The sequence below is a fragment of the Sciurus vulgaris genome (assembly GCF_902686455.1).
Source record: "Sciurus vulgaris genome assembly, chromosome: 1".
In the NCBI taxonomy this organism is placed as follows: Eukaryota; Metazoa; Chordata; class Mammalia; order Rodentia; family Sciuridae; genus Sciurus; species Sciurus vulgaris.
Window position 1 is genome coordinate 124,762,909 of NC_136461.1, and position 13,401 is coordinate 124,776,309.

General features: G+C 35.4%; 1 protein-coding gene across 1 annotated transcript in view; it reads left to right on the forward strand.

Annotated features, from left to right (window-relative positions):
• The window catches only part of SPIDR (scaffold protein involved in DNA repair), a 461,819-nt gene that overhangs the window by 125,436 nt on the left and 322,982 nt on the right, over positions 1-13,401 (forward strand). The window contains 1 exon segment of the mRNA XM_079136512.1: positions 8,798-9,048. Within this exon segment, the coding sequence (XP_078992638.1) occupies positions 8,798-9,048 (251 nt within the window).

The window sequence follows — 13,401 nt, forward strand, 5'->3', positions numbered from 1 at the left end:
TTGTGACATATGAACTACCAGTTCTCTTTCATTCCCCTCAAGTTTTAAGACAGTCATGGTTTTGGTGATTTAATTGCCATGGCATGCATTCAGCAGCATTTTTGTTGTTACCTACTTTCCAATCTCTAAAAAACAGTTAGTGGTTTTTATGGGATTGAAAAGCTTCTAAGGAGGAGTCAGGACCTTAATAATTCTCTGTTCTTCCCTTCTGACACTACTGACTGTTCTCATTTGTAGTGTGTCTTTAAGAAAGGGAAGCTGAACCCAGGATAGATGGGATGAACTTAGCAGCACTGCTGCATGATCTCATAAGATCCTACAAGGGCAGGTCTGGGCCTGGTTAGTAATTGGATTCAAGGCCTCAGAGAGCAGAAACTAGCACCTGACAGGATATAGCATGGGGAATCACACCTAGCCTACAAGTTAGGGCACGGCCAGCACCCGCCCACACAACACTAGGCACTTGACAAGGGGTCTTCATAGAGCCATCTTAGCATACCTTCTTTTATTGACTGAAAACAAAGACTTGAGACTGTTTTTTTGCATGAAGCAGTCAAGGGAGCAGTTTTCTGCATTATAATTGGCTGTATCGAGGAATGATGTTAGTTTAGTTGCTATCTTCCCTTTCTTATTTCTATTGCTAGAAAAGAGGCCATAAACGTGTCCTTTAAAAATAAAGAGATGATTACTTATTGGTGATATTCCACTGTTGCTCCTGGTGTGACATCTCTGTAAAGTTTAGAATTAAAACCTTCAATTTCTGAGTGTTAAAAGCAATGTTTTATCTGGCTCATTTGTTTCATTTGTCACTGAGGCAGCTTTACCACTGAGGCGCTCTTTGATCTTGCAGTTAGATATCAGTCTTCCTAATTTTATTCATCTAGGAAACATGTAGACTTTCGTACATCAATGTACATGAAGATGTGCTTTACAGGAATTGGAACACTTCACTTTGGGTATTTCATATATTTAGGGAAATCACTTACCATAAGCTTTTCTTATGAAAAAAACATTTTATGAAAAAAAATTGTAAATACCATTATCCATAACTGTAGATAGCTTAAAGAGTATCAGATGAATTGCATGGAGCATTATATTGATTTGCTAACTTTTAAATTTAAAGGTTATGGTAATTATTTTGAAAATTTTATATTTTAGTTTCAAAAAAAGTTATTTTTTTTGAAAATAGTTTCAAAAAAATAGATATTGCTGACTATCCATCTGTTTAGAAAATTGTAGGATTTTTGTTTACTGGCTTTCCTGTCAGTTCACATAAGTTTATGCATGTGTTACTTGTTTTGTCCTTGCCCCCTTCCCATAAAGTTGCATACATCACCCCAAGATGAGAATTTTTTTTTATCAACTTGACAGCATAGAATTATAGAATATTAAAGGCTCCCAAAAAGGAATGAAGTCACAGAGTTCTTGTGACTCTTAACAGGGTCATATCTAATGGAAGGCTGTGATGAGACCACAGTCATAGAAATGCACCTAAACAGGGGATCCATGAGTTAGGCCCCACTGCTTAGTGGGTTGGGATGGTTCCTCACCCTGGCACAGCAGGAAAGGATCCTACTTCTTTAGTGGCCTCTACCAAGAAGCTGTTTCCATCTTCTGGCCAGGAACTCTATCTCTGCTGGTCATGTAAAATGCCAAGTAGTATCTTCCTTCCCCTTTCTTTGCTCCTAAATATGTTCTCTATTTCAATCAGTAGCACCACTGTCCCAGCCATGATGAACTTTGACCTCTTTTAGTACCTCTCTTAAACTCTTTCTCTGAAGTCTTTTTATTAGTATTGTTTGGTTACTGAAGTGTTTTAGAATAAGAATTGTTAAAGTATGAACCAGAAATAGATTAGCTTTTGCCAGAGTACTAAATTACTTTCAGTATGTTAAAATGCTATATTAATTTGCTATTATTAATAATTTTCTGTAGCATTTCATCAGTGGGTTTGGCAATGGTAACAAGTCAGAATGCACACTTATAGAACCCTGGCACCAAGGAGCCACACTGAATGGGTGTAGGTGATTTTCCCCAAATGCATCGTTATACTCCAAGAATATATATTCAAAGCATATTGCCCACTACTCATAGGTCTGTTGATGTGCTGTCTACATAAACACATGTACTGTATACATATATCCTTGTGTTAAGTTACAAGGAAACTTTAGATAATAATTTTTGCAAGTAAAACTGTGTTTTTTAATGATTATAATGGTTATGTTTTATAATTAATAGGAAGTTTGGGCTTGCTGTTTTGACCCTTTACTTTCATCTTTTTGATTGTAAGAAATTCCAGATAGTCTGTTCATCTTCTGTGATGCTGTTGCAATGAATTCAGTATCCCTATATAACAAAAAGATAGTGTTTGTATAAAATGTTCATGTTTTAATATGTGTCATTTAATTTTCCCAAATTAGTATTTGGTAAGACATCTACTAAACCCCAAACTGGAAATGTAGAAGTACAATACAAAAATGACAGCATTCTATTCAGGATTCCATTTTCCCCCACTGAACACTTATGACTACTTTGGGATGTATTGGTTTGTTGAGTGAATCAGTGAATGAGAGTTTAAGATGAATTTTAAGTCCCACTTTACCCCATTATAAAGCAAAATTATTTGTAATTCTAGTGAAATTACTCACAAATCTTTGTTCTTAAACAGTTTTATACCTTTTGTTAGCCTTTGAGAAGGAATATAGCTTTTGCTCTTTCATTTTCTATAATTTTCAAGACACTGAAACCAAACTTCTTTAAAAAAGGTTCTGTATTATTAAGACTAATGAAACAAATCTAACATTAAGAAAAGTTGAATATGTTATTCAAAATCGCTTGAGTTTTTTTAACATTTCGATATGATTTGGACTGAAAGTGATATTCACAGGCCATTATAAGCATTATTCTTTCAATCACTGGGAAACATTTTAAAATTAGAAAAGTTCATTGAAAATTCCAATTTCTTTACTTTTTCTCAAAATGTTTTTAAAAAATGTAGTTATTGGCAGATTCACCATGATGTCACTAGGGTCAGCCACCTCTGAGTGAAAGCTTGAGATAGGTGCTGATCTGTCCTCAAAGCACCTACAGTCCCTTCCTTCCTCTCACCTCCCTGGAACTGAAGCCCATTCAGTTTAGACTGTTTGCTAAAATATTCCATGGGTGACTCAAGTCATGAATGTTAATATATTTATGTTTATCTAGAAGACTTAAGAAATGTTTCTGGCCAGGTGCACTGTCACTTGCCTGTAATCCCAGAGACTAGAGCAGTTAAGACAGGAGAATCTTGGGGGGGTGGGGGGGAAGGACTGGGGATGTATCTCAGTGTAAATCACACCTGGATTCCATCCGTAGTACCAAAAAATTTCAATATTTCTTGTTCTGCTGATTTTGTGATGAGAACAAATATCCCTAGTTACTTAGCTTGGAATACTGTGTCCTCTCATATTAGTCTTGCTTTCTGCCAGACTCACTCTATTTTTGTTGTTGTTATTTTTCCTCCCCTCATTTTGTTTTGCTTTTTGTTTGTTTGTCTGGATTTTGTTTTTTGGTATCAGGGATTGAACTCAGAGGAGCTTAACCACTGAGCCACATTCCCAGTCCCTTTTTATTTTTTAGTTTGAGACAGGATCTAGCTAAGTTGTTTAGGGCTTTGCTCTGTTGCTGAGGCTGGCTTCGAACTCACAACCCTCCTACCTCAGCCTCCTGAGCCACTGGGATTGCAGGCATGCGCCACTGCACCCAGTGTGTATAGTGTTTTTGAACCAGTTTGCTTGTCTTTTGATTTGTTTCCAGTTGGGTAAGGTTTTGTGTACAAGTTTTAAATTTTTATGTAGTAATTCATTTCTTTTATGGACTTTGAGTTTTATGTCATACTAGAAAGATCTTTTTCTATTTTAGAATAATTTTTAAATACATTCATATTTTATCTCTTTGTAAAACTGTTTTAGGAGGTTATTTTGGTGTAAATAGAGAGGGACCCACCAGTGTTTTTCTTTATTTGTTTGTTTGTTTTGTTTTTCTCTAGGTAGATAGCCAGTTATTTTCCAAGTAGATTTTTTTGGCCTACTCTTCATTTATATTAATTTTCAAATATCTTATTTGTGTTTGTATCAATCTTTGGAATCTCAGTGCTGTTTGATTGGTTTGTCTATTTCTGGGTTAGTACAATGCTTTTAATTGCTGTAGTTTTACCATGTATTTTCTCATAGAAGTAGCTTCCTTTTACTTATTTTCTTTTTTGAAATGTCCTTGCTTTAATAAAAAAAAATCTTGAGGGAAATCTTTTAACACAGTGGATTATTTTACTTGGCTTAAGTAAGTATTCATTACTTTATATATACCTATATATTAATTTTTTTCTGCACCTGTGGCTCGTAATTACTTAGTTATCATGAAGTTCAGTGAGGATGTCAGCCATGTGCAGCATGAGGAGGTGTGATGCTATTTTGGAAGGCTGGAATTCGGCCTGGCGTGAAGTGGGCTTGTCCCTGCTGCATTATGTGATTTTTGTGGAAACTTGAGGAGGTCATGGAACTGTTTCTCATGTTTCCTCCTTTCTATAGGATGGCATTTCCTAGAACATTTATTGACATTTAGACATCAAAAGTAGTCTTCCGTTACTATTTTTCACTGAGCTGTTGTGAGGAACAAGTGAATAATACATTCATAAGTCCTTTAAAACTTGGTAAGACAAGGAGAAGAACTTTAAAACTGGTAAGACAAGGAGGAGAAGAATGATGATGATGATGATGATATTGTTCTTATTATTATTTTGTTTTACTTTAGTTGAAGGAAGCCTTCTTGTTCCAGAAAATAAGGAGGAAGTAGAAGAGAATGGTGTGTTTGGGTTTGCTGCTGCCGCCCAGACTATTCACTCACCAATTTTTGCTGCATTCTATCTGATGAAGGAATATATAGGTTGAATCCTTGGAACATGAGAAGAAACTTGTGGTGGGAGCGAGGAGGCATATTGCTGTGCAACAAGAGACATGATGTCCATAAAGCAGTGAAGAATATGGTGTGAAACCTGATAGCAGGTCAGAGGAGCTAGAGGACAGCCCTCAAGGTTGACAGTCCCACAAGTGGAGTCTGGAGGGAGCCATGCAAGGCCTTGTAAACCATGGTCAGAGATTTGAATAGTACTCTAAGTGTCCCTGACAGTCATTTATGGAATCTGAAGGAGAGTGTAATGATTTATTTACAGTGAAGGTTATTTTGATTGTAATGAGGATGATGGATCAAACGGGCGAATGGACAGGAATGGAAGCAGAGTCCAACATAGAAGTATAACTAACTGTGGGTGGACAGGATGCAGAGAGTTAGTTTTAGAAGTAGAACTTACTGATGAATTAAGGATTTGTTTTTTTCTATTTGAGTACCTGAGTTGAATGTGGTGTTACATACTGATAATGAGGATACTGGAGTCATCAACTAATTTTAAGGACTGTATTAAAATTTAATTTTGAGCTTTTCAGAGGTATTTGTGAATATGTGGATTAAATCATCTGAAAGCAGATGAACAACTCTGCAATGTAGAGGAGGAGTCTGCACAGATATTTGCAATAACTTCTATGAGTTCTCTCTACATTAACATTTTCTTTAGTCAAATCCATCCTGAACAGTGCAGCCTCCAGAACAATCTTCTCAATGTACCTCCCAATTCATCTTCCTTGCCTGTTCAGAAATCATCCAAAATCATTATTAAAAATAAATAATAATCCTCTGGTTTCTGCAGAGGATTTCTAAACTCTTAAACTTGACACTCAAGATGATCCACAGCCTGTCCTTACTCAATTTGTAAGATTATGTCGTTTGTATTATTGTCTACTTTTTAAATTTTTTTATTGGTTCATAATAATATTTGGTTATACAAAAATTTAGGATTAACTTTGACATAATTATGAATTCACAGAGTATAGTTTGCTCCAATTAATCCTCAGTATTTACCTTTACCTTTCTGCTTTATCCTCCCCCTTTCCCCTTTCCTCCATTCATCTATTTATTCACATTTTTAAAAAATTAGTGTCTTGTGAATACACCTGATGGTGAGATTCACTGTAGTATATTCATACGTGTACATTAGAATGTTGGGTTAGATTAATTCCACTGTTTTTCCCTTATCGTGTCCCTCTTCTTCCTCTTCATTCCCATTTTTCTGTTCTGCTGATCAATCTTTTATTTTGATGACATTCCACCCCATTTCTTTTCTCTCTCTCGTTCCCCCCACCAGTTTTACACTAGCTTCTATATATCAGAGAACACATTCCACCCTTGACTTTCTGCATCTGGTTTCTCTTAGCATTATAGTATCCAGTTCCATCCACTTACCAGCAAATGACATAATTTCATTCTTCTTTATGACTGAGGAATACTCCATTGTGTATGTAGACCACATTTTCTCTATCCATTCATCTGTTGAAGGTAGGCACCTAGGTTGGTTCCATAATCTGACTATTGTGAACTGTGCTGCTATAAACATTGATGTGGTCCCTATAGTATGCTGATTTTAGATCTTCTGGATATATACCAAGGAGTGGGGTAGGATAGTTGGGTCATATGGTGGTTCTATTCCTTCTGTTTTGAGGCATCTCCATGCTGCTTTCCAGAGTGGTTGCACTAATTTACAATCCCACCAGCAATATATGAATGTACCTTTTCCCTACATCCTTGCCAGCATTTATTATTACTTGTATTCTTGATGATTGTCATTTTAACAAGAGTGAGATGAAATCTCAGTGCAGTTTTAGGTTTGCATTTCCTTGACTACAGTGGATGTTGAACATTTTTTTATATATTTGTTGGCCATTTTTATTTCTTTTGAGAAGTGTGTGTTTAGTTCTTTTGTCCATTTATTTCTTTGAGGCCCAATATATGTTTTACTTCTTCTAGTATGTCTACTAGTTTCAGATCAGTCAGAATAAGGGCTCCTTCTTTATCACTTTGGAATTTTCCATATGGGCCATGCATATATTCTTTATTTTTCTTAAAGCTTTTTATGGAACTGTGTCTTTTTTATCTTGCATAACACCTTACACATGGTGTGTACCGAATAAATTTTTGTTTAAGGGAGTATTTTCTTTATTTTATTTTCACTTAGCATGATAGTCTCCAGTATCAACCATTTCCTGGTAAATGCCATCATTTCATTCTTTTTTATTACAGATTATTATTCCATTGTGTATATATACCCCATTTTCCTTATCCATTCATCTGTTTTAGGGTACCTACACTGGTTCCATAGCTTAGCTGTTGTGAATTGAGCTGCTATAAACATTGATGTGGCTATATCACTGTAGTGACTGTTTTTAAGTCCTGTGGGTATAAACTGAGGAGTGGGATAAATGGGTCAAATGGTGGTTCCCTTCCAGGTTTCCTGAGGAGTCTCCATCACTGCTTTCCAGAGTGGTTGCACCAATTTGAAGTTCCACCAGCAGCATATGAGTGAACATTTTTCCCCACATCCTCACCAACATTTATTTTTCCTTGTATTCTTGCTAATTGCCTTTCTGACTGGAATGAGATGGAATCTCAGTGTAGTTTCTTTTTAAATGTTTTTAAAGTTATGAATAGACCTTTATTTTATTTATTTATATTCAATGCTGAGAATCGAACCCAGTGCCTCCCATATGCTAGGTAAGCACTCTATCACTGAACTACAACTGTGCAACAATGCAGTTGTAATTTCCTTTTCTCTAATAGCAATGTTAAAAATTTTTTTTCATGTATTTGTTGGTTGTATGTCTTTCTTTTGTGAAGTGCCTGTTCAGGTCCTTTGCCCATTTATTGGTTGGGTATTTGTTTTTTTGGTGCTAAGTTTTTTGAGTTCTGTGTATACTCTGGAGATTAATGCTCTCTCTGAGGTACAGGTTGCAAAGATTTTCTCCCATTCTGTAGGCTGTCTTTTCACATTCTTGATTGTTTCCTTTGCAGTGAAGAAGCTTTTTACCTGGATGCTCTCCCATTTATAGATTGTTGATTTTACTTCTTGGTCTCTAGGAGTCTTCTTGAGGAAATCACTTCCTAAGTCAACATGATAGAAAGTCATGCCTGCTTTTTCTTCTAGTAGCTGTAGGGTATCTGTTCTAATGCCTACGTCCTTGATCCACTTTGAGTTGAGTTTTGTGCAGGGTGAGAAATGGGGTTCAATTTCATTCTACTATATTTGGATTTCCAGTTTTCCCGGCACCATTTGTTGAAGAGGCTATCTTTTCTCCAATTTATTTTTATGGTGACTTTGTCTAGTATGGGATAGCTGTATTTATGTGGGTTTCTATTTCATTCTATTGGTCTTCTTGCCTGTTTTGATGCCAGTACCATACTGTTTTTGTTACTGTGGCTCTGTAGTAAAATTTAAGTTCTGTTATTGTGATGCTTCCTACTTCACTTTTCTCCCTAAGGATTGCTTTGACTATCCTGTGCCTCAAGAAATTTATTTTCTAGTAAGTGTTTACATTATAATGACTAGGATCACCCTCACATATAGTTCTATTTGTTCAGTTTCAGAGACAGTGTATATGTTTACATGTCAATTAGTTTGCTGAAAGAAGATAGAAATATATTTATATTGATTTTGGAGGCCTCTGTGAGATAATGTCTGTCTTACAATTGACCTAACCCAATTTGTTTTATATTAGTTACTGTTGGATTTTGTGTCAAAAGAGTCTGAACTACAGATATTGTACTTAAAAAGCTCTTTTAAGGAAAATAATCATAAAAGAATAGAATTATAGGTATGTTTACATGTGGACTTGACTAACTAAATAATACTTAATTGCATATCTCTTAATTTTCCCAGCCAATTTTTGCAGAAATTTTGGAGTATTCATCAGACAGCCACAAAGAAGATGACTCAGAAAATGTCCTATTCATTGATTCAGAATCCCCTCACAAATACCACATGGAATATGGTTCTGATGCAAGACAAGTTACGGATAGACTGAGCAACTCAAGGCTGAAATCAGAGACTGTCTTGGGTACACCCCAGAAACAGACAGCTAAGTTTCCCAGGACTCCAGAAAATTCAGGAAAGAAGAAGAAACTTTTAAGGTTAAATTACATCTTTTTAAATACTTTATTCTCAGCTTTTCTCTTTCTTAAAACTCCCCAAATCTCAAATGTTAATTTTTAAATGTTTGTTTCCTTGAGAAGTAAAATTGGCAGAATAGAAACTGATAAGCAGTTATTTTTATTTATTTTTAAATTTATTTTTATTGTAAACAAATGGGATACATCTTGTTTCTCTATACATGAAGTAGAGGCATAACATTTGTGTAATCATACATTTGCCTAGGGTAATAGTTTTTGATTCATTCTGTTATTTTTTCCTTCCCCCCACACCCCTCCCACCCCTCTTTTCCCTCTATATAGTCCCTCCTTCCTCCATTCTTGCCCCACTCCCACCCCCCATTATGTTTCATCATCTGCTTATCAGCAAGATCATTTGTCCTTTGCTTTTTGAGATTGGCTTATCTCACTTAGCATGATATTCTCCAATTTCATCCATTTGCCTGCAAATGCCATAATTTTATTATTATTTATGGCTGAGTAATATTCATATATATATATATATATATATATATATTACAATTTCTTTATCAATTCATCAATTGAAGGGCATGTAGGTTGGTTCCACAATCTGGCTATTGTGAATTGAGTAGCTATGAACACTGATGTAGCTGTATCTCTGTAGTATGCTGATTTTAAGTCCTTTGGGTATAGGCCAAGGACTGGGATAGCTGGGTCAAATGGTGGGTCCATTCCAAGTTTTCTAAGGAATCTCCACACTGCTTTCCAGAGTGGCTGCACTAATTTGCAACCGCACCAGCAATGTATGAGTGGTACCTTTCTCCCCACATCCTCTCCAACACCTATTGTTGCTTGTATTCTTGATAATCACCATTCTAATTGGGGTGAGATGAAATCTTAGGGTAGTTTTGATTTGCATTTCTCTTATTACTAAAGATGGTGAACATTTTTTCATATGTTTGTTGATTGCTTGTAGATCTTCTGTAAAGTGTCTGTTCATATCCTTAGCCCATTTGTTGATTGGGTTATTTGTATTCTTGGTGTAGAGTTTTTTGAGTTCTTTATATATTCTGGAAATTAGTGCTCTATCTGAAGTATGAGTGGCAAAGATATTCTCCCACTCTGTAGGCTCTCTCTTCATATTGCTGATAGTTTCCTTTGCTGAGAGAAAGCTATTTAGTTTGAATCTATCCCAGTTGTTGATTCTTGCTTTTATTTCTTGTGCTATGGGAGTCCTGTTAAGGAAGTCTGATCCTAAGCCAACAAGGTGAAGATTTGGACCTACTTTTTCTTCTGTAAGATGCAGGATCTCTGGTCTGATTTCAAGGTCCTTGATTGATTTCGAGTTGAGTTTTATGCAGGGTGAGAGATAGGGGTTTAGTTTCATTCTGTTGCGTATGGATTTCCAGTTTTTCCAGCAGCATTTGTTGAAGAGGCTATCTTTTCTCCATTGCATAATATTTTTGGCACCTTTGTCTAGTATGAGAAAATTGTATTTATTTGAGTTTGTGTCTGTGTTCTCTATTCTGTACCGTTGATCTACCTGTCTATTTTGGTACCAATACCATGCTGTTTTTGTTACTATTGCTTTGTAGTATAGTTGAAGTTCTGGTATTGCAATACCCCCTGCTTCACTCTTCCTGCTAAGGATTGCTTTAGCTATTCTGGGTTTCTTATTCTTCCAGATGAATTTCATGATTGCTTGCTCTATTTCCGTAAGGTACATCATTGGGATTTTCATTGGAATTGCATTGAATCTGTATAGCACTTTTGGTAGTGTGGCCATTTTGACAATATTAATTCTGCCTATCCAAGAATATGGGAGATCTTTCCATCTTCTAAGGTTTTCTTTAATTTCTTTCTGTAGTGTTCTGTAGTTCTCATTGTAGAGGTCTTTCACCTCTTTTGTTAGATTGATTCTCAAGTATTTTATTTTTTTCAGGGCTATTGTGAATGGGGTATTTTTCCTAACTTCTCTTTCTGAAGATTCATCACTTATGTATAAAAATGCATTATATTTATGAGCATTGATCTTATATCCTGCTACTTTACTGAATTCACATATGAGTTCTGAAAGTTTTCTGGTGGAATTTCCCAGTTCCTCTAAATATATAATTATGTCATCAGCAAATAGGGATAGTTTGAGTTCTTCTTTTCCTATTCATATCCCTTTAATTTCTCTGGTCTCTCTAATTGCTCTGGCTGGAGTTTCAAGGACAGTGTTGAATAGAAGAGGTAAAAGAGGGCATCCCTGCCTAGTTCCAGTTTTTAGGGGGAATGCTTTTAGTTTTTCACCATTTAGAATGATATTAGCCATGGACTTAGCATAGATGGCCTTTACAATGTTAAGGAATGTTCCCACTATCCCTATTTTTTCTAGTATTTTGAATATGAAGGAATGCTGTATTTTATCAAATGCCTTTTCTGCATCTATTGCAATAATCATGTAATTCTTGACTTTAAGTCTGTTGATATGGTGAATTACATTTATTGATTTCCGGATGTTGAACCAACCTTGCATCCCTGGGATAAAACCCACTTGATCGTGGTGCACTATCTTTTTAATATACTTTTGTATGCGATTTGCTAAGATTTTGTTGAGAATTTTTGCATCAATGCAAAAATTGAAATTTTCTTTCCTCCATGTGTCTCTGTCTGCTTTAGGTATCAGGGTGATATTGGCTTCATAGAATGAGTTTGGGAGGGTTCCCTCCTCTTCTATTTCATGAAATACTTTGAGAAGTATTGGAATGAGCTCTTTTTTAAAGGTTTTGTAGAACTCAGCTGAGAACCCATCTGGTCCCAGACTTTTCTTTGTTGGTAGACTTTTGATAACTTCTATTTCATTACTTGAAATTGATCTATTTAAGTTGTGTATGTCCTCCTGGTTCAGTTTAGGTAATTCATATGTCTCTAGAAACCTGTTGATGTCTTCGAGATTTTCTGTTTTGTTGGAATATAGATTTTCAAAATAGCTTCTAATTATGTTTTATATTCCACTCATTCCATTGTGATATTTCCTTGTACATTCTGAATTTTAGTAATTTGAATTTTCTCTCTCCTTCTCTTTGTTAGTGTGACTAAGGGTTTATCAATTTTTTAAATTTTTTCAAAGAACCAACTGTTTATTTTGTCAATTTTTTTGATTGTTTCTTTTCTTTCGATTTCATTGATTTCAGCTCTGATTTTAACTATTCCCTGTCTTCTACTGCTTTTGGTGTTGCTCTGTTCTTCTCTTTCTAGGGCTTTCAGCTATAGTGTTAGTTAATTTATTTGTTGATTTTTTTTCTTCTTTTATTGAATGTGCTCCATGAAATAAATTTTCTCTTAAGTACTGCTTTCATAGTGTCCCAGAGATTTTGATGTCATGTATCTATTTCTCGTTTACCTCTAAGAATTTTTTTTCCCTCCTGATGTCTTCTGTTATCCTTTAATCATACAATAGTGTGTTATTCAATCTCCAGGTGTTGGAGTAGTTTCTTTTTTTTATTCTGTCATTTATTTCTAATTTCAGTCCATTATGATCTGATAGAATACAAGGTAGTATCTCTATCTTCTTTTATTTGCTAACATTTAGCTTTGTTGCATAGAATATGGTCTATTTTAGGGATGGATCCATGTGCTGCTGAGAAGAAGGTGTATTCGCTCTTTGTTGGATGGTATATTCTATATTTGTCTGTTAAGTCTAAATTATTGATTGTGTTATTGAGATCTATTGTTTCTTTGTTCAGTTTTTGTTTGGAGGATCTGTCCAGTGGTGAGAGAGGTGTGTTAAAATCACCTAGTACTATTGTGTTGTGGTCTGTTTGATTTCTGAAATTGAGAAGGATTTGTTTGACGTACATGGATGAGCCACTGTTTGGGGCATAGATATTTATGATTGTCATGTCTTGCTGATTTGTTTCTGTTAAGCAGTATGAAATGTCCTTCTTTATCCCTTCTGACTAACAGTGACTTGAAGTCCACATTATCTGATATGAGGATAAATAATCCGGCTTTTTTGCTGAGTCCATGTACATAGTATGTTTTTCCCCATCCTTTCACCTTTAGTCTATGGGTATCTCTTTCAATGAGATGCGTCTCTTGCAGGCAGCATATTGTTGGATCTTTCTTTTTAATCCAATGTGCTAGTCTCTGTCTTTTGATTGATGAGTTCAGGCCATTAACACTCAGAGTTATTTGTGAGATATGATTTGTATTCCCAGTTATTTGGCTAATTTTTTTTTTTTTTTTTTTTTTGACACAACTTGGTTTCTCCTTTATTTGGCTGTTCCTTTAGGGTAGTTCCTCCCTTTGCTGATTTACATCATCGTTTTTCATCTCTTCCTCATGGAATATTTTGCTGAGAATGTTCTGTAGTGCCAGCTTTCATTT